The sequence below is a fragment of the Drosophila melanogaster genome, chromosome 2L (assembly GCF_000001215.4).
Source record: "Drosophila melanogaster chromosome 2L".
Classification (NCBI taxonomy): Eukaryota; Metazoa; Arthropoda; class Insecta; order Diptera; family Drosophilidae; genus Drosophila; species Drosophila melanogaster.
In genome coordinates this window covers 8,925,540-8,943,414 of record NT_033779.5, presented here as the reverse complement: position 1 = coordinate 8,943,414, position 17,875 = coordinate 8,925,540, and the positions used below count along the sequence as shown (strand labels likewise).

The 17,875-nt window shown below is 44.4% G+C and overlaps 5 protein-coding genes and 1 non-coding gene across 22 annotated transcripts in view; 3 read left to right on the top strand and 3 right to left on the bottom strand.

The window, feature by feature from the left end:
- Positions 1 to 157: 157 nt before the first annotated feature.
- Positions 158 to 1,470, top strand: CG9515 (uncharacterized protein). 2 transcript variants are annotated; one of them, NM_001298840.1, is made up of 4 exons: positions 158 to 286; positions 344 to 588; positions 760 to 906; positions 963 to 1,470. In NM_001298840.1, the coding sequence occupies exons 1-4, from the start codon at positions 197 to 199 to the stop codon at positions 1,108 to 1,110; spliced, it is 630 nt and encodes a 209-aa protein (NP_001285769.1). In that variant the 5' UTR covers positions 158 to 196; the 3' UTR covers positions 1,111 to 1,470. The 2 variants fall into 2 exon arrangements, with proteins under 2 accessions (NP_001285769.1, NP_001027233.1); NM_001032062.2 differs by having other exon boundaries at positions 963 to 1,305.
- Positions 1,310 to 3,690, top strand: Argl (Argininosuccinate lyase). 3 transcript variants are annotated; one of them, NM_135413.3, is made up of 3 exons: positions 1,310 to 2,417; positions 2,760 to 3,160; positions 3,218 to 3,630. In NM_135413.3, exons 1-3 carry the CDS (start codon positions 1,691 to 1,693, stop codon positions 3,497 to 3,499), a joined length of 1,410 nt encoding a protein of 469 aa, NP_609257.3. In that variant the 5' UTR covers positions 1,310 to 1,690; the 3' UTR covers positions 3,500 to 3,630. The 3 variants fall into 3 exon arrangements, with proteins under 3 accessions (NP_609257.3, NP_001285768.1, NP_001027234.1); NM_001298839.1 differs by having other exon boundaries at positions 1,652 to 2,417; positions 3,218 to 3,690; NM_001032063.2 differs by having other exon boundaries at positions 1,652 to 2,417.
- Positions 3,672 to 6,025, bottom strand: Tsp29Fb (Tetraspanin 29Fb). Of its 3 annotated transcripts, none has more exons than NM_164838.2 (5): positions 5,967 to 6,025; positions 5,784 to 5,895; positions 4,658 to 4,846; positions 4,388 to 4,558; positions 3,672 to 4,299 (listed from the first exon to the last, which is right to left on the bottom strand). In NM_164838.2, exons 2-5 carry the CDS (start codon positions 5,862 to 5,864, stop codon positions 3,814 to 3,816), a joined length of 927 nt encoding a protein of 308 aa, NP_723426.1. In that variant the 5' UTR covers positions 5,865 to 5,895; positions 5,967 to 6,025; the 3' UTR covers positions 3,672 to 3,813. The 3 variants fall into 3 exon arrangements, with proteins under 3 accessions (NP_723426.1, NP_523516.1, NP_001137809.1); NM_078792.3 differs by having other exon boundaries at positions 6,010 to 6,025; NM_001144337.2 differs by having other exon boundaries at positions 5,784 to 6,025.
- A 1,293-nt stretch (positions 6,026 to 7,318) lies between these two features.
- On the bottom strand, positions 7,319 to 9,453 carry Tsp29Fa (Tetraspanin 29Fa). 3 transcript variants are annotated; one of them, NM_001169444.2, is made up of 4 exons: positions 9,115 to 9,453; positions 8,357 to 8,447; positions 7,661 to 8,263; positions 7,319 to 7,532 (listed from the first exon to the last, which is right to left on the bottom strand). In NM_001169444.2, the coding sequence occupies exons 2-4, from the start codon at positions 8,423 to 8,425 to the stop codon at positions 7,458 to 7,460; spliced, it is 747 nt and encodes a 248-aa protein (NP_001162915.1). In that variant the 5' UTR covers positions 8,426 to 8,447; positions 9,115 to 9,453; the 3' UTR covers positions 7,319 to 7,457. The 3 variants fall into 3 exon arrangements, with proteins under 3 accessions (NP_001162915.1, NP_523515.1, NP_001285767.1); NM_078791.3 differs by having other exon boundaries at positions 9,397 to 9,451; NM_001298838.1 differs by lacking the exon at positions 9,115 to 9,453 and having other exon boundaries at positions 8,357 to 8,591.
- asRNA:CR46071 (antisense RNA:CR46071) lies at positions 7,695 to 8,619 on the top strand. Its single transcript, NR_133074.1, has 2 exons — positions 7,695 to 8,231; positions 8,384 to 8,619.
- A 367-nt stretch (positions 9,454 to 9,820) lies between the features above and the next one.
- The window catches only part of CG34398 (uncharacterized protein), a 34,809-nt gene continuing 26,754 nt past the window's right edge, over positions 9,821 to 17,875 (bottom strand). For 2 of the 10 annotated variants that reach the window (NM_001201809.2, NM_001201810.2), the window contains 8 exons: positions 16,412 to 17,798; positions 15,929 to 16,235; positions 15,708 to 15,863; positions 14,672 to 15,355; positions 13,752 to 14,425; positions 13,019 to 13,682; positions 12,099 to 12,333; positions 10,033 to 10,514 (listed from right to left, as the gene is read on the bottom strand). In NM_001201809.2, the coding sequence (NP_001188738.1) occupies positions 10,331 to 10,514; positions 12,099 to 12,333; positions 13,019 to 13,682; positions 13,752 to 14,425; positions 14,672 to 15,355; positions 15,708 to 15,863; positions 15,929 to 16,235; positions 16,412 to 17,798 (4,291 nt within the window). In that variant the 3' untranslated portion in view covers positions 10,033 to 10,330. Of the gene's footprint in view, positions 10,515 to 10,714; positions 12,334 to 12,864; positions 12,932 to 13,018; positions 13,683 to 13,751; positions 14,426 to 14,671; positions 15,356 to 15,707; positions 15,864 to 15,928; positions 16,236 to 16,411; positions 17,799 to 17,875 lie in introns of those variants that run through there. The other 8 variants (NM_001103657.3, NM_001201811.2, NM_001169443.3 and 5 more) reach the window with 7 other exon arrangements.

Here is a 17,875-nt window from a genome sequence, read left to right as displayed (position 1 = left end):
TTATTGTAACCAGCAAAATTTGAAATTTGAAGTACACTGCAACTTAGAGCCATCGATTCATTTGCGCCGTCAAGATAATAATATCGGTGCATGTCTCAGCTATTTGGTGTGTTATCGTCTATCGGCTTATCGTTAGTTATCGTTTCACCTCCCATCTCTATAACACATGTTTTGTTTGTAAATAAAATAAGTAATAATGTTGGCGCCAATTAAGCACTTATTAGGGAATTATCGCATAGTCTTAGCCAGCGGCTCTCCACGGCGACAGGAACTGGTCAAGATGTTGGTAGGTTACATCAGATCTCGAAATCCATCCAAGACATAACCGATTACCTTTTTTAAGGGACTAAATGCCGAATTGTGTCCTTCGACTTTTGAGGAGAATTTAAACTTGGAGGACTTTAAGGAGTTCTCGGATTATATTGAAGCCACTGCTCTGGGAAAAGCCGAGGAGGTCTACTCGAGATTGAGGTCCACGGGGGACTCTAAAAATCTAATTGTCATAGCCGCAGATACGATGGTCACCTTGGGAAAGGAGATCTATGGAAAACCCAAGGATCCTGCGGATGCTATACGCATGCTAACCAAGTAATGGCCTTTCCATTTACATTATTATATATCCTAGGTCAGAACTATTAACATTAATGATTCCTTGGATATATACATACTGACAGAGGAATTGTTATACAATAGTTTTTTGTAATCAGGTAGTTGGAGGAATAAGTTCTTGCTATATTTCTATTTTTAATTTTCTTGTAGTCTCTCTGGAACCTCCAATCGCGTTTTTACCGGCGTTGTCCTGAAACATGCCAACGGTATTCGAAAATTTACGGACACAGCGGACGTATACTTTGGCGATCTGCTGCCAGAACAAATTCAGAGCTATGTGGACTCTGGAGATCCCCTGTAAGCAGCTAATATGGAAGATATAATGACCATTAGTTTTGACTTTAAAATTGCAGAGATAAAGCTGGTGCTTATGGCGTTCAAGGACCTGCAGGCGCGCTCATCCACCGAATCGATGGGGACTTTTACTGTGTCATGGGTCTGCCCCTGCATCGACTGTGCTGTGAACTAAATAAGCTTTTCCTAGAGGATCTATCCTCGTAAGAGCTGGTGTCATCGTCGCCGTCATCATCACAGCGGAACTATCCGAGGTTTATGCGGCAACAAGCGTCAGAGGCTACACACACTCCAGCGATTTTAATCTTGGTTGATAAGCGGCTATATGACTCCGACGTTGAGGGCCTGTTTGCTCATTTTTAGCCCAAGTCAATTAAAAATAAAAAATCATATAACAGCGAGCAGAATTGTAGTACATTCTGTACGAGAGAACAGGGAACAGTGGTCATATTGCTTTGAAATTTTTCGAAAAATTTAAACTCCGTATTGACCTAGATTTTATAGCTTTGTATTAGTTGACAAATAGTACATAATCCATATTTATTTGAATTGAAGCAATCTGTAAATAACTGGTTATTTTTTAACTTTACTTTCACTTTTTACCTAAAGTATTTACAACATTTTCATTGAAACTACTGTTCCCACTGAGAGAATCTCACTTTTGGCGTGCCCCAATCATTTAAAAATGAGCAACTTTTGTTTTAAAGATAACATGGTTGTACGACACAGTGAAGTATCTGCGAGCAGCCCCAGTAGTCAAACAACTGTTACGCCAATCGGATCCATCATGACCCAGATCCCCGAGAGCTGTTATAAGATGTGGGGTGGTAGGTTCACCGAGGGGCCGCATGAGGCTCTCCATTCGCTGAATAACAGCCTGCCCTACGATTCTCGCCTCTATGCGGATGATTTGGACGCCAGCAAGGCGTATGCAGAGGCACTCCATCGAGCTGGTCTCATCAACTCAGCCGAGGCGGATAAGTTGGTAAAGAATCTGGAGCTGTTGCGATTCGATTGGATCGAGGGAACTGTGAAGATTCTACCCGGTGACGAGGATGTGCACACGGTGAACGAGCGATTGCTGGTGGAGATTACCGGCGAACTGGGCCAGCGGCTTCACACGGGCAGAAGCAGAAATGACCAGGTGGTCACGGACATGAAGCTATGGCTTCGCAAGGCCATTCGTGAGACCTTGGGCCGGCTGAGTGGCATCATTGAAACTGCCACCAGGCAGGCGGAACTCCACCTGGGCGTCCTCATGCCAGGATACACGCATCTGCAGCGGGCCCAGACCGTTCAGTTCTCCCACTGGCTGCTCTCGCACGCGTTTGCATTAAGGGAAGATGGCCAGCGGCTGTTGGAGCTAAGGGATCGGGCGAATGTCCTGCCCCTTGGAAGTGGCGCTCTGGCGGGAAATCCCCTTGGCATCGATCGTTTGTGGCTGGCCGAGAGGCTGGGATTCTCGGGTGTCACAGCCAACAGCATGCACGCCGTGGGAGATCGAGATTTTGTAGGTGAGTCGCCTGGTGGGAGAAACGCCCACTTAAGTCATTTCAAAGTCGTTGATAATGGATTTTGCTTCCATTGATTTCTTATCAGCGTACCGCTCCATTTTTGATTATTCAGGGGAGACACTGATAAGTGGGGCTCTTTTAATTGCCCAGATTAAACAATAGAAGGAAAGTTGATTACACATTTTGGTTTTTGGTTTTTTTCCTACAAAACAGAATATTGTTTTATGAAAACATTTTTTTTTTTTAAATAATTAAATTGCCTTGCAATGGAACTTGTACCTTTTATACATATGCTTTGATATATATTCTTTAATTAGAATTTGGTCCTTATCAACCTTCTAGTTGACTTCATCTACTGCTGCTCTATGGTGAGCCTGCATCTGTCCCGATTGGCGGAGGATTTGATCATCTACAGTACCAAGGAGTTCGACTTCATCAAACTGGCCGATGGCTTTTCCAGTGGCAGCAGCCTGATGCCTCAGAAAAGGAATCCGGACAGCTTGGAGCTGATTCGCGGCATGGCCGGTGTGATCACCGCCAATCTGACGGGCATAATGATGACCATTAAGGGCACTCCGTCCACCTACAACAAGGACTTGCAGTACGACAAGCAATTCTGCTTCCAGTCCTTCGACAAGCTGTCCCAAGTGCTCGAGGTTACCGATGGTGTCCTACAGACGATTCAGGTCAAGCAGGAATCAATGGAGGCGGCACTTAGCACAGACATGCTGGCCACTGACTGGGTAAGTTACACCTAAGAGCTATAATTAATTAAAATACATTACATTCCCTTCTTACAGGCCTACTATCTGGTGAAGAAGGGGGTTCCATTCCGCCAGGCGCATCACATTATCGGTCGCGTGGTCTCGGAGGCCGAAAAGCGCGGTGTGGACATCACTGATTTGCCGCTGGGAGATCTCCAGAAATTCAGTCCTTTATTTGGATCGGATATCGTTGCAGTGGCGGACTACTCCAACAATGTCCAGCAATATAATGCGATTGGTGGAACCGCCAGTAGCAGCATCGTGGAACAACTGCGTTTGCTCAAGAAGTGCGCAAGGGATTTGGCCAAACAGTCGTAGGTTCCTATGACTATTTCTGTGGTAATTCTTGGCTATATTGAATCGCATTGTTTTACTTATCAAAAATATATGTTATATGTTAGTAAAGAAGACCATACTTCTGACTGAAATCAATATAACTTCTGCAACGGAATAATATATTGTAGTATCCTTTATAAAATACTTCTACCATACCTTTTAGCAGGTAGTCTAACACCACTGCGTTTATTTCGTTTTAATATATTTTAAGTTAACAAATTAAAAAGTTACATATACAAGGGGATCTTTTAAGGAATGCTATACTGTATAAATATGGCTTCGATCGATGTCGCCGCTTAGTTAACGCTGGGGCTCTGGGGCGTGTAGGTGTAGGGTTCGTGGGAGCCCTGCTCTCCGTTATCCAACTGCTGATAGCCGGTGACAGCGGAATTCTGGGGCGGTGCCATCTTTCCGCCGGAGATGAGGACGCCGAGGCTCTGCTGCAGCTGCCAGCGGCGTGCCTCGCGGATGGACTTGTTGCGGCGCAGCGTCTTGGCCAGCATAAAGGCGCAGAGCACGCCGAGAAGCTGGACAAAGGCCACAGTGGTGGCTCCGGTGGCAATCAGCATGGCGCTCTGCGACACAATGAAGTTCATCTTGCGGAAGCAGCCGTAGTCGTAGGTCTCCATACAGGTCATCTGGGTGGAGTCGTTCAGACTTGTTGGTTGGTTGCCGCAGCATGAGTTGGGCACCACCACGTCATCCACTCCCAGAGTGAAGTTCACATTGGCGGATAGGTAGTCCTTCCAGTCCTCCGGCTCATTAACTCCGCAACACTCTAGCTGTAGTCAAGAATTGAGTGAAATTATATTAAGATTTTCTTTCTTTTTATTTCCTTGTATATCCCATATTTAAAGATTTTGCACATACCATAGATTGCATGAAGTCCACTCCAGATTCCACGTAGGGATCGTGTTCATACTCAGCCAGGGCCTGGTTCATGGTTCGGATCAGCATGCCCCTCACCTGCGATTGCATCACAAAGGCGGCGATGGCGGCAGAAACCTCGAGGATGAACACCAGGAAAAGGCACACTCCGTACTGCAAGCAAGTGTCATCATATTAGCACAGCACCCATTAAAATCTCACTTTTAATTCAGTTATTCAGTTAATTAATTTCGATTCACTTATTTCTCTTACCAGATTAATGACCATCACACTCTCCTTGACGGCTCCATAGGCCCCCAGTGCGGCCACTGCGATCAGAATGAATCCGATGGCAATGAGGAGTGCCGGTGGCGACGAGAAGTGTCCATCGATGAAGAGGCTGAAGTCGCCGAAGATGGTCTGGATCGTAGTTCCAACCATAATCAGGAGGATGGCGGTCAGCTGGGGCGGGAAATTGGCAACGGGGAAAGAAAACATTAGGAATTGCATGTCAAATCCAATTTGCGGTGAGATATTCAGTGTGACTTTGTGAGCGCATGGAACGCAAATGATTTGCAGTAAGTGCATTTGTCTATTATTATGTCCATTCTGAATGATCAAAAATGGCAAACTAGCGTAGTTTTTAATTATACTATTACTTTACCGTACTTATATTATAAGCGAAAAATAAATCTTGTTAACTTATTGATAATAAAAGGATAGCGTTTGTAATAATGGATTGTCATTGTTTGCCTCAACTGCACACCCACTCATTTTACACACTAACATATTTATTGGCTTGTTTTAAAGCAAATGTGTTAATATTTGAATATTGTAGATCAACAACAAAGTTAAACAAACATTTATAACCTGGCCCGGAAATACACATGCACATGCACCCACACTATAAAAAGTATTTTGGTCTGGCTATCTTATCAGAATGAGTAATTTTTAAAGTGAGTTATCGTAAGGAATGGTGAAATATGAAATAAAAATAATTTTCAATGAAATACCTAATATGTATATGTGGTTGTAACGAATTGCTATCATAGAATCTCAATTATTTTTGATCTAGCTGGTATTCGTTTTTAGAAAGCTAACAAAAAACAGTTGGTAAGAGAAAATGGTTCTTGACCTGTTTCTCTTTCCCTGTGATTTCCCAGTTAGCTCTCATTTGTTTTCCTATCAGCGACATACGTAGGCGCAAAACAAAAAATATATAGAGTGCTATACCCACACTCGTTTACCTCGACGGATGATAAGACTAGGTGCTCAGTGTGATAAAAAAAAGGCAATCGCAGAAAATGGAAAATAACCCAAGATGGCGGAACAGTGATTCATGGGTGGAATTAATGGAGGATTACGATCCGGGATCCAGTATCAAGGATCATCTACTCACCGCAAACATGAAGCTCACGATGATGAGCATGTACTTGGCGCACTTCATGCCCGAATTCAGTTGCAGTTCCCTATTCGACATTTTGCTGTTCGCAGTCTCGCTTGGATGTCAGCTGCAATTTGTGGAAGTGTTAATAGCAGGCCGATTTCGATATATAGTATAGTATAGTATAATATAGTATACAGTATCGCTCGCTTTAATTTGACCGACCCGGCAGTGCACGTACTTTAACTTTTGCTGGTCTCACGTGAACTGAGTGGCAAAACGGTTAAGGCAATCGGCCAAGTCAACTGCCAACCAGCCGTCTCTCTCCCACGCTCCGAAAGGGGCTGTCCGGCCTTGCCGCCCTCTAACTCCCACTCGCTCTGACACTGCGAGAAATTTAAAGCAAAATTTAATTACAAATTTTGTCAAATACAATTATAAGCTTATTATTTTGAATATTTCCCTTTTTTCACTGCACGTATGTATCTGAAAATCTCTTCTTTTTTAAAGAACACCAAATAAATATGTAAATCTATGAAAACATTCAGCTCCGAAACATTTTGGATATAATAATCCTGGAAGTGTAAATGTGAAATTATTAAATCCCATTTACTTTTTCAGTGAACTTGGAACACGTCTACTCTCTGGAAAGCTTTCCAAGCGACCGTTATCAGTTTGCAATGGCTCATAGCTTTCCAGTTAGAAAAATATATGATAAGATAACGATTTCAGTCTAGTTTTCGCCATTAAAAAGTATGTTCTAATATCGAATATTGGGCCCAGTCGATGGTACATTCAGTGCCCTTTAAAAACTAACGGAAACTAACTGGATCTTATCTACTTATAAGACTTCAGTCCCCATAAAAACCCTAACATGCCGTGCTGGTCAAGTTCACATGTCAATGCCAGTGGCTCAATCGAGTATGTATTATCGATTTAAATTCAGTTTTAAGTGAGTCAACTTCTATGGTCTATCGATTTTTTAATCGCACTGCACTTCCGAACTGCTTAAATTATTTGCAGGTAAACACAGGTGTACTTGCTCATAAGTATGTCAGCTGTCTGTCAGAGGCTTCTGTGAGAAAATTACATATGTATGTGTGCATATTTGCAATGTCTTTTTTTTTAAATTCATATATAGATTTTTATGAATTGTGTTATTGTTCATAAATTTAAATATCTCTCAAGGCTAGGGAACTCAATATTACTACAAATATATTATTATATACATATATGTTACACCACAATATAATAATTAAAAATTACACTACAAAAAAAATATTATTTGTATCAGCTATACTTCCAATCGCATTTGACTTAAAATACGCAATATTTTAATCGACAAACTTCTATGTTCTGCTAGTAAGTACAAAATAATGATAAGGCAAGATTTAGATTGACAGAACAATGCAGTTAAAATTTTATAGACCACAATATCAGTATGAACGATAAGATTGCATTGCTAACATTACGACAAATATAAAACCAGTGAGACGATAAGCCTTATTAAACACCAAAAGAAATGTTAATATAAATATGTTAAATTTTTTGTTTAGAAATATATTTATTTATTTTTACAAGCAAGGGTAAATGTCAGTATATGTCCAAGAACATCATTGAATTTAAAGTAAATATCGGCACCATTCTTATCTAGCTCATCTCATCCTACAGAATCGATTTCCTCCGGACCTACATAAAACCAGTAATTCCATTACGGATTTTAATCTCACGTGCAATGTAGCAGGCAAAGATTACGCCAAAGAACTGGAAAGAATGGAGGGGAAAATTGTAGTGAAATGTACTTGGAAGTAATTAAACATTTGTCATCATAGGCATAGTTCTTTCTATTTTAGACCAACCAGTCTTTGAGCTATTTCAGCACCATAACTCACCTGGAGGATGGCAATGACCACCCCTGCAGCTCCTAGGCTGACCGCATGGGCGGAAATGTATCCGGAGAATCCGTCGAGGCATCCAACTTTGTGCCGGTCTGCCACGCTGGACTGAGCATTATTGCAGGTGAATGTGCCCACTGCGCCGACATGAACGTTGCAGCAGGAGATGGGCAGGTCGCCGTTAGGGAAGGCGGTGATCCAGTCGTTGTATGAGGTCACACCACAGCACTCGAACTCATCCTGGATGTCATCCCAGAGTTTCGTGGTCGCATTTGGATTGATACTGTTATACTCGTTCAGCGAGTAAGTCAGAGAAGTTTTGATCAAATCGGAGGCGTCATTGCGCAGCACATAGCCACTGATGCCAGCAGCCAGCTCCAGGATGAAGATGATGGCCAGCATGACCGAGAAGCTGAGCACCAGGCAATAGTTCTCCTTCAGGGCACCCCAGCAACCAAAGAAAGAGATTATGATGATGAACGATCCAATCACGATCAGGAACGTGGGGATCGAGAAGAACTTTCCGGCCAGGAAGAGCTTATAGCCCGTATAGACGGCGCCAACTCCGGCTCCCACGGCAATCAAGATAATGCCAGTGATCTGGATGGATAGTTATAATGATCAATATAAGGGTCTTTGTTTAAGGCCTGTGACTGGTGACTCATCCAAATAAAGACCAAATCGTTAACTTACCAAAAAAATTAAGTTAAATCCGAAAAGCGTATACTTCACAGCATTGGCGCTGCCCGTTAGAAGCGACATCTTGTTTGTTTTAGTTTATGCGCTGTAAGATCAATAGTAATATTAATAAAAGGCTTTTGACCAATACGAGATATGCTCTTTTTACGGGCCGAAAATAAAACACAACCGACGCAAATCGATTCCGAAAGTTAAATACGCTGCAGTCGAAACTAAGACACCAAGGAAGGTTTCACTCCCTATCAACAAAGGCCAATATATATATATATACATATATTTAGTTATCAATAAATGATATGGCACATAGCATGGCACATCTAAGCCAAATGTGGTCAACTGTTGTATTTTTAATGTGCCGATGTTGCCGAGAACGCCATTTCAGACAAGATAAACGAGCGTTTTGATGAGATAAGATACGATAAAATTTTTTAGAAAAAGTTTTCGCATATTTCGGAACAAAAACTAAATAAGAGTAAGAAAAAAGTGTTGTTCAATTTGTTCAAAACAAAACCGTGATTAATCATCTATTAAGCCTGAACAAGCGATCGGATTTTTATTGTTTCGAGTACTGTGTGATTTTCAATATTTTCAACATTTTAAGGTAAAGCGGTATTTAATGGAATTCAACAAACTGTGTGCCTAGAGTTTGCCTAAATATATGACTCATTTTTGCAGCGAAAGCATTAAAAGCACACTAAAATTTGAAGACACACATATATTAATTTGGCTCGATAGTAGAAGATTATAATCACATTTATAGATAAGAAAGCCAGGTGTTAAGGGTTCCTCCGTCTATCTGATCGATGACTCATCCATATGCCAGACCAGTTGGTGCAGTGGCATCCGAGTGTCCAAAATCACTTCACACATTGGCAAACATAATTATGTGGGTTTTCGAAAGTTATTTTTCGAATTGCAACCCAACTAGCTATCTTAACGTTATATTTGTTCTTATCAGTGGCCCAGTTAGAGCATAACGCATTGGCACTCGAGTTTTATTTTATCAATTTTTTCTGCTTTTTCAATCTACTCACGGCACACAGAAAGTGGACAATTTTAGTTTAACTTGACGGCAGTTGGACAATAACTGAGAGGCTCTTCCATTACCGAAACGCTCGTAGAGGATTATTATTGCACCCATAAGCTTTGCTACCTATCGAGTTGTTGGTTTGCGTGAGTTTAGTGATAAAAAGTAAAATATATAACGAAATGTGGAAAAGCTGCGAAAAAGCTCTTAACAGAGTTAGCACAGGTCTGCGAAAAGAGAACTTCCACGTTGTTTTTTTTTTCGAATTGCTCGAGCAAATATATAATATTTCATTACTATATTGAACATTTTGTTAATGTATTGACTGCAAATATAACGAACAGTTTTGTATCAGCCAACATGGATTACGCATCGTATACGCGATTTATCCCCATTCCTCAATTCCTCATAAAGATAAAGCAATGACATTCGTATTTCAAAAACTTTAATTGAAAAATGTATTATATTTATTTTCATTCACTTTGCTTGTCGTACACTAAATGCTATCGAAGAATATATATGAGTATCATTTGTTATTATATATGTTTAGTTTTTAGTTTAATTTTGTGGAGTTGCTGGCATAATTTTAATACTTGAATTTCGAGTGCAATGCCAAAGCGTGTGTTTCCATTTTTTTTTTTTTCAATGTGTGGGAAATGCAATGTGGAAATGCGAACAGGAACTGGGAACTGGAACATATTCAAAGTCACATTTTGCAATATTAGTAAGTCGGTTGTTAGTTTGGGTGCCGTCAACCTTGAGTAATTTGTTTGAAATTTATCGCCTTGCCAGAAAATTTCGCAAATTACCTAAAGAAAGTCTCATCGAATTGGGTTGGTCGTTCAGGTGTTAGTGCGTATTACAAATGTGTATATAAATCATTTAAATTAGATGCTTTATTTTTTAGTAGTTCGTTGCCTCCGCGCCGGTGTCCCCACATCCTATTTCCTATCCTTGCCGTGGCGATCCCGCGGATGCCTGCTACTCGCCATCGTCGAGGTGGCCAGGCTGTGGACATGGTGTGGCTGCTGCTCCCGATGACCATGTCCAGATCCCTGATGCTTGCCGCTGCTGCTGTGCTGGTGCTGATGATGCTGATGTCCATTCAGTGTGCTTTTACCGTGTCTGTGGACGAGGAAAATACCCTGTTAGATCTGTGATTACACCCTTGATGATACCAAATATATAATTTTAATGATTTTTCTACTGTTTTGTTTCTTAGGATAGTGTTTCCAAATTGCTACTTCAACTACGTAGTTCCAGTTGCTAGAGAGAAATAGTCTAGAGAGCAAGGCCGTTTGATGTTGTGTTTCGGTTTTTAAATTCCAATTTCATTGATGATTTCAGTTGACTTTTTTTTTCTGGTTTCCAGCAACATGTTCATAGTCAGTTTTTAGAGTTGATTCTACTGATAGAGCGAAGTGTGCGTGAGGTTAGAAATTTAAGTGCTGTGATTTCATTAATAATAGTCAAACATGCAAGAGAATTATTTGGTTAAATTATAGAATTGTTATATTAGTAGAGTTTGAATTCAGTTTCACTTTTAAGTTTAATTAAACGTTTTTCATAGTGCTACATTTGATAGTAGAGAAATTATAGTTTAATGCCCAATTCCAAACCACTTTTCGTACTTCCCGCTAAATCCCAACATGCAATACTGGGTGTTAGAAAAGTATAGGGAATTTGGAAAAAAAACGCTTACGCTGTGAAAAGTAAAAACAGAACCCAGACAGGCCCTCTTTTCTTTTTTGTGCTTGTGTGCATTGGCCGAGTTTTTGATTGTGTGTGCGCTCCAAAATAAATAATAATCAAAATTAACAACGAAAATCTCTCACACTCGAATATTATTTTTGGGATTTAAGTATTAGTATGGGGAACACAGTGGTTGGTTGGTTGTTGGGGTGGTGATTAGGAAAATGCTGTTCACTTTTTGCCCAGCTGTGGGTTATCAAACGTAATCGTGCATTTGGGATTATTTGGGTGTGCTTGTGTGATTTTTGTGACGAGATCCTGTCAGCCAAAGGATATGTGTGTCATATTTATTTGAATTTTTGGTTTCTTTTGGGCCTTTGTCTGTCCCGCGCTGACTATGAACATGTGCAGATGCCGAATGGCTGGTGGGTGGACACACTGCTGCGCACTTGACGCATTTTCAGCCTTTTTGGCCAGCCGCCCAGCCGGCCACGCCCCTCCCGAGCCGCCGCCCCTGTCGCCGATGCACCAAAAAGCTGCGCATGCTCATTGCTCAGATTGTTTTGGTATGGACGCAGCTTGTCCGCCTTACCCAGCTCCTCGCTGGTGGCATACAGCAGATAGTTGTCATAGACATGGCTAACACTCGAGTTCCGTTTGGCCGGCAAATAGGGCAGAAAGGCGAAGCTCGAGCTGGTCGATTGGGTGGCCTTCAGGGAGGGTTTCTTGCGGGCCACACTGCGACACCTCAGGGTGGACTGATTCGAGTAGCTGGGCGGTATCATCTGCAGCTTGGTGCGATACTCATAGCTGGCGGGCGGATTCACTGGCACTGGGATTAGGGATCTCTTTCGTTTGCTGCGCGGCGGTGGCTGCGGTGCTTTCGTCACCGACTCTACCTCATCAATGCTCGCGTAGTCCGCCTCTTTTGCGGGCCCATCGGCGCTTTCGGCACTATGCTGTTCCGGTGACTCGTCGGTGGTTTCGGTATTGGCTAAATTCGTTACGTATACGTACGTCAGTTCGTGGTGGTGCGTGGGTGGTGCTGTGGTGGTGCTGGCTGATGCAGATGCAGATGGTTTATGCGCTGTGGTTTTCGATGCTTTCGAACTGGCTGTTGTGCTCGTGGTCGACTTTTTGTGTATCGTTGCCGAGTCATGGATACTGCGACTCGATCTCGTCTTACTTGGGCGTCTGCTCTCCCGGCTTCCCGACGATGGGTGCTCACTGTGCCTAGAGCGACTGGAGTGACCTGTAGTTGGGAAAATTGAGAATTTTTAGATTTAACCATAATACAAAATTATACCAAAAGGCAGTTTTCATTCATATTTTTTATAATTATATTCTCAGACTAAATAGCCTCAAAAATAACATGCTGGTGGAGTCAAATAGTGTAAACTGTGCCTTTTGAACTAGTAAAAATTACTTGATTACGTTTCAGCTTAAATTAGTTTAAAGATTTAAATCAGTCTCAGTGAGGGCCTGGACTAAAATTACATTGTGCGAAGTGTGTGTACGACGGTTGTGTAAAAAGAAATTATTAACATTTTAATCAGTTAAAGTTTTTGATAATCTGTTAAATGTAAAAAGTTGTGGAAGTTGTATGTGTTGGCTGCAAGTGTTTCTATAAGTTGATTTTGAAGACATTATTGTTAAAACTATTTATTACATCTTTTTTCGTGAGATCAATGCAAAGTGTTGCTAGGATAATTTAATCAGAGTGTTGTAAGTTTTGATAAAAGTGTTAATTAATCTGATCAAAACTAAAATTCATCTGGCGAACCTAAAACGTTTGTTCAGCCTTTGCGGCTGTGTGGCACCCATAATGAGTAAGCCCAAAACAAGAAGTTCTGCAAGAGACAGGATCAGATTAACCGGACTTGATCACTCGGTTGTATCCTTTCTATAAAAAAAGCACCAATTTTTCTTGATCTTACCCCTGGAGCGCGTGAGTTCATCGCGGTGTTTCTCGGTGCCTCGAGAGCGTTCCCGATCGCGTTCCTTTTCCCGATCCCGATGGCTGCTCTGCCGCGAGCGACTTTCATCCGCCACCCGGGAGGATCTTATCAAGCGACTGGAAGATGAGGTCTTGGTCTCAGTCGATTGATCCAGCTCCCGGCTGTGGCGACTGTGATGAGAGCTTCGCTTCGACTCAAGGGAAGATGATCCTGCTCCAGTGGCACTGGAACTGCTCCTTGGCTTGCTGCTGTTCCGATGGACCCGAACTTCGATTGGCTCATGGCGCGACTTCTCTCGCTTGGGGGTACGCATGCGCAGACGTTCGGCTCGCTGCTTGGTGGCCACTTGGTCATCGGAGGATCCGCCGCCGTGGGTCATGGACTCCCGCGAACTGGAGCGGGACCGATCACGTGGACAACACTCGATGGAAGACTGCGATGAGCTGCGGGCCCTCGACGGCGAAGGAGTCGACTGTCTGGAGTTGCGGCGCGCCTCAGAGGCGAAGGTGCCGCGGGCCACGCCCATCGATTGTGGGTATACCTTAACCTTCTCGTCAATGGTCTCCAAAGGTTTGGCGCTGCGTCGCTGCAGCGAACATGATCTGCGCCGCTGATCCTTGATGGCTGCCTCGTCGGAGAGGGCCTGTAAAAGAAACGATTTTTGTTGAGTCTTATGTAAATTTATAAATATGTATGATGCTGAGCAACTTACCTTCAAAGTCTGATCAGCGTTGCGTGTCATTTCGCTTAGGATCTGGGCGTCTCTCTGCAGGTCGCTCTTCCGCTCATAGCTGCCCGGCGATCGGGATCTGTTCGGCGAGTGGTCTGGTGACTTGACCCTGAAGGTGGTGGTCAGTTCGGTGGCTATGTTCTCGTAACAGTGCTCCTCGTCATCATCCAGATCATCATCATTGTGGTTGTAGTCGTTGGCCGTGCCGTTGTCGTTATGATGGGGACTGCTGTGTCTCAGTAGGTCGGGTCTATCGTTGAGCAATTGCCACTTGGTCGTGGTCGTGGTGTTTGCCTTCACCTCATCACTGTGGCTCACTTTACTGCGACTGGGCAGTGTCCTTCTGGGATTTGTCGTGGTCGTTGTGGATAGCTTCGTTTGCTGCTGCTGCTTATGCTGAACTCCAAAGTAGGAGAGTTCGTGTTCGCGCAACTTGCGAGCACCGCGTGCCTCCTTTACAATCTTCAAGGACTCGCTGCCAGATTCGTCGGCATTATCCACGGTAGACTGCGCTTGGAGTTGCGGTTGAATGAAGAGGGTTCTTGGCTTGGCCACTGGTATCAGTTGGTCAATTCGTAGAGTGGGCGGAGTTGCCTTAGGTTTCTCGATTTGGGGAGCATGGAGCGCTATGTTCATCACATTGGACTTGGGAAGATCTGAAAAGGTGATGAAAAAAATATGTAAGGAGCTTTTTGATTTTTTGATCTAATACTTTCATTAAAATGTACTATCTTATTTTTGACTATTTATGAATTTATTAAGCTAAAACAGCTTAATGGCTACTATCAAATCGGACTATAGTTATCTACTGGTTCATTGGTTCAATTACTCCTTATTATATTGCTTTAAATGAACTCCTCTAACTCAAAACTCTATTTCTCTGTAGTTTTAGCAAGCGTTACCTGCTCGCTTTAGCATTTGATCCTGTGCCTCGATTTTCCAGATGGTTCTTTTGGCTTTGAGGCGACTCCAGCTGCTGGAGTACTCGCTGCCCTTGAACGTCTCCGTCGGCTGCTGGTCTGGCGAGGAACTACCCTGGGTTCCCCCACCACTGTCACTGTTGCTGTCCCGGAAGTAACGCTTCACCTCCTCATCGGCACTGTCTTCCTGATCCTGCTCGGCGGCATCGTAGAGCCTTCGCAGTTGAGTCAACTGCTGGCTCACCGGGATTTGGGTGTTTCCCAATAATTTCAGGCGAGGTGGAGCCAACGGAGTTCGGGGCAGGGAATCATACAATGCGCTTCCGAATAGATCGCTGCTCGTAATGGAGGTGGTGGATATGGTGGAGGGACGGCGCGAGGAGGAGTAGGATCCCTCCTCCTGGTAGCTGTGCGATCGCAGCATGGGCGTGGGCACCACTATTGTTGGTTGAACCAAGGCGGACTCAATCGAAGCTATGCTCAGACGACGCATGGCCTCATCGAATTCACTGGCCGATCGCATGGTTCTCATAATCAGCGATGTGGACTTTAATCCCTCGTCTAGGATGCGCTGATGCTGGCGCAGATCCTCCAGCAACAGCTCCTGGGCACTGGGTCGTCGGTGTTGGCGGTATTTCGAGCTGGGATGGTGATGCATTGCAGTGCCTGTGTGGGAAATGTGCGGAAAGTGTTGTTGGTGGATTTGGAAATTCATGTTTCTTATTCTTTTGTTTGTTTTTTTTTTTAGAGCGTGGTTATCGAGCTGAGCTTAGCGGGTGGTGTTAGATGTAGCATTAGATGTGGTTTAGAAAAGCGGCAGTCAGAGTTCACAACATGCATTAAAAATACAATTCAGAGTACATAGAGTTCGAGTCAAGTAGAGGAGTCCATGGCTAAATCCCAGATAGACTAGATCACACAACGTAATTCAGTGGACAAGGTACTACAAACTACAGGCATTCCAACTAGCTAATCAAATGTACAACTAAGTATACTTAGGTATATTTAAAGCACCAACCTGATTCAGCCCAATCCTCGGATCCCAGGCTCACATTGATCTTGGTCGAGTACCCATTGCCAGCTGGTGAAGATTGCTGTTGCTGTTGGCGCTGCTCTACGATGCGAATCCTTTCGGCCACAGACTTGGGACTAATTGGTGAATCACTGGTGATTCCTTTCGGTGAAAAATACATTTTATTACCTTTAATCCGTCTGTACTATTATATTCACAACACTTACCACTATCCCTTGCCGAAGGACTCTCGCGATCCGCTTTCATTGCCGGAACGCTCCAAAGGACGTCGGCACTATCTATGTTCTCGCCCAGATGATAGGGTTTCGGCTTAACAGGCTTATTCTTCAGAATCCCCCGAATGTTGGATAGCTCGTCCGTCTCGTTGTCCGTGGTATCCACGCCACTGGTGGAGGTGTAACTGTTCCGCGACGTAGACTCCATCAGACTGTAACGTGGCTCGTGCACCGGCTTGGCCACCGTGGTTACCGTCACTTGAGTGCTGCTGGAGGTGCTGTTACTGCTACTGGAAATCTGCAGCAAATAAATTGACTATTATTTGGATTCTGATAAAATAATTTGAATAATTAATGGAAATTCATTTATATCGAATTTCAGTAAATCAACATTTTTAATAAATATTCATTTTGCCTTGTGAGGCAAATAAATTTATAATTTTCTTGGGACCTAAAATTTAGTAAATTACTCACCGGCTGGCTAACCACCTCCGGCGGATCCATGAGAGTGGCTCGGTAGGCCACTGTGGTGGTGGCTATCGTCTTGCGGCGCTGTGAATCGTCACCAAAGTGGGTCACCTCGCTGCTCGCAGTGCTGCTGGTGGAGCTCCCTCCTCCGACGGTACTGGCTGACTTAACCAGACTCTGCAGTGGACCACTGGTGGTGGTGGTGGTGTTGGAGCGGCGGCGTCGGCGAAAGTTTTGCGTTGGCGGCGGCTTGCCGTCGGTCTCGACGATATTAACGCGACCCGATTCGGCGGCAAAGTGCACCTCCGTCTTGCAGAACTCCACTCGCTTCTGGGCGCTACCTTTGCTCAGGTGACTGGTGGTGGTGTGGGAGCTGCTGGTAACGGCAGTGCCTCCATTCACATGAACCTGCGACGTTTTGCGGACATCACGCCACGTTTCCTCCACGGCTATCGAATGACGTTTACTTAGCTCACCCTCTGTGGGGCTGGATGACGGGATGATGGGTTTAAGGGACCTGCCAAAATGAACAATGGTGCCAACGCCATTCTGTTGTTGTGCCGCAGCTGCATTCTTTTCGTTCCTCTCCCGCTCCCTTTCGGTGGGCGACCAGTTGCCAAGTTGCTCACCGGATCTGCCCAGGCCACTGTCCGTGGAGGCGTCTACCCGGCAGATGCTCTTATCCTCCGGCGGCGACATCTTCTCGAAGCCGTAGGACTTGCGCCGCAGATGCCACTCACTGGAACTGGTGTCCTTCTGTCGCTGGCGTGACTCCAAGCTGTGCGTATTGTGGACGGGTCGAAAGGCCGAGGGAGTGGATTGAGCCGGCGGCGTAGGATCTACCTTCTCCACGCTGATCTCCCGCACCACCACTGGCTTCTTTTGGTGATAGGCCAGAAAGTCCTCTTTGTAGAGATTCTCGTCCGAAAGCTTCTTTAGCTTGCCGCGTATTTCCTGCAGGGACTCGGCGGTTAGGAAGGTGTTCCTCTTGGCTACCGTGGGCTTGGCCGAGGGAGTGTTCAATATGTTGTCCAGTGCGGCCAGATCCACGTGATTATTCCGCATGGCCGTGTGAAGGCGACGACCGTTCTCCAGTTCCGCTCGCAGACGGGCTACGCTTACCGAATTACTCGGCAAATCCAGGGGTCGAGGTCGGGCCGAGGTCGCCGGACTCTTGTAGTGATCCTGCGACTGAAAAGAGCGACGCAGTTTGCTAACCCTGCGCCACTCACCCACCGGCTGTTCGGCGGGATCCTCTCGCTCCCAGTCGTTGCTGAGATCATCCGTGGAAATGGAGCGGGACCGCTGAAGCAGCGTGGATCCTATCGAGGGCAATGGAGGGGCGTAGACCGACTGGGACACCTGCTGGCGACGCTGGTGACGAGCGGTGAGTCTGTTTGCGAAGGAGATACAGATGGGGATGTGTTACTGGATTCAGGGCCGATCGGCTAATGGACCAAAATTTGTGTG

Excerpts from the sequence above, each read along its gene's own strand:
- Argl (NM_001298839.1), top strand. The coding sequence starts at position 1,691 with ATGACCCAGATCCCCGAGAGCTGTTATAAGATGTGGGGTGGTAGGTTC. Across the intron at positions 2,418-2,759 it reads GGGAGATCGAGATTTTGTAG|TTGACTTCATCTACTGCTGC; the intron begins GTGAGTCGCCTG and ends TCAACCTTCTAG. Across the intron at positions 3,161-3,217 it reads ACATGCTGGCCACTGACTGG|GCCTACTATCTGGTGAAGAA; the intron begins GTAAGTTACACC and ends CCCTTCTTACAG.
- Tsp29Fb (NM_001144337.2), bottom strand. The coding sequence starts at position 5,864 with ATGTCGAATAGGGAACTGCAACTGAATTCGGGCATGAAGTGCGCCAAG. Across the intron at positions 4,847-5,783 it reads TCGTGAGCTTCATGTTTGCG|CTGACCGCCATCCTCCTGAT; the intron begins GTGAGTAGATGA and ends TTCCCGCCCCAG. Across the intron at positions 4,300-4,387 it reads TGGACTTCATGCAATCTATG|CTAGAGTGTTGCGGAGTTAA; the intron begins GTATGTGCAAAA and ends TCTTGACTACAG.
- CG9515 (NM_001298840.1), top strand. The coding sequence starts at position 197 with ATGTTGGCGCCAATTAAGCACTTATTAGGGAATTATCGCATAGTCTTA. Across the intron at positions 287-343 it reads AGGAACTGGTCAAGATGTTG|GGACTAAATGCCGAATTGTG; the intron begins GTAGGTTACATC and ends ACCTTTTTTAAG. Across the intron at positions 589-759 it reads GCTATACGCATGCTAACCAA|TCTCTCTGGAACCTCCAATC; the intron begins GTAATGGCCTTT and ends ATTTTCTTGTAG.
- Tsp29Fa (NM_001169444.2), bottom strand. The coding sequence starts at position 8,425 with ATGTCGCTTCTAACGGGCAGCGCCAATGCTGTGAAGTATACGCTTTTC. Across the intron at positions 8,264-8,356 it reads GATTTAACTTAATTTTTTTG|ATCACTGGCATTATCTTGAT; the intron begins GTAAGTTAACGA and ends CTATCCATCCAG. Across the intron at positions 7,533-7,660 it reads TGGTCATTGCCATCCTCCAG|TTCTTTGGCGTAATCTTTGC; the intron begins GTGAGTTATGGT and ends CATTCTTTCCAG.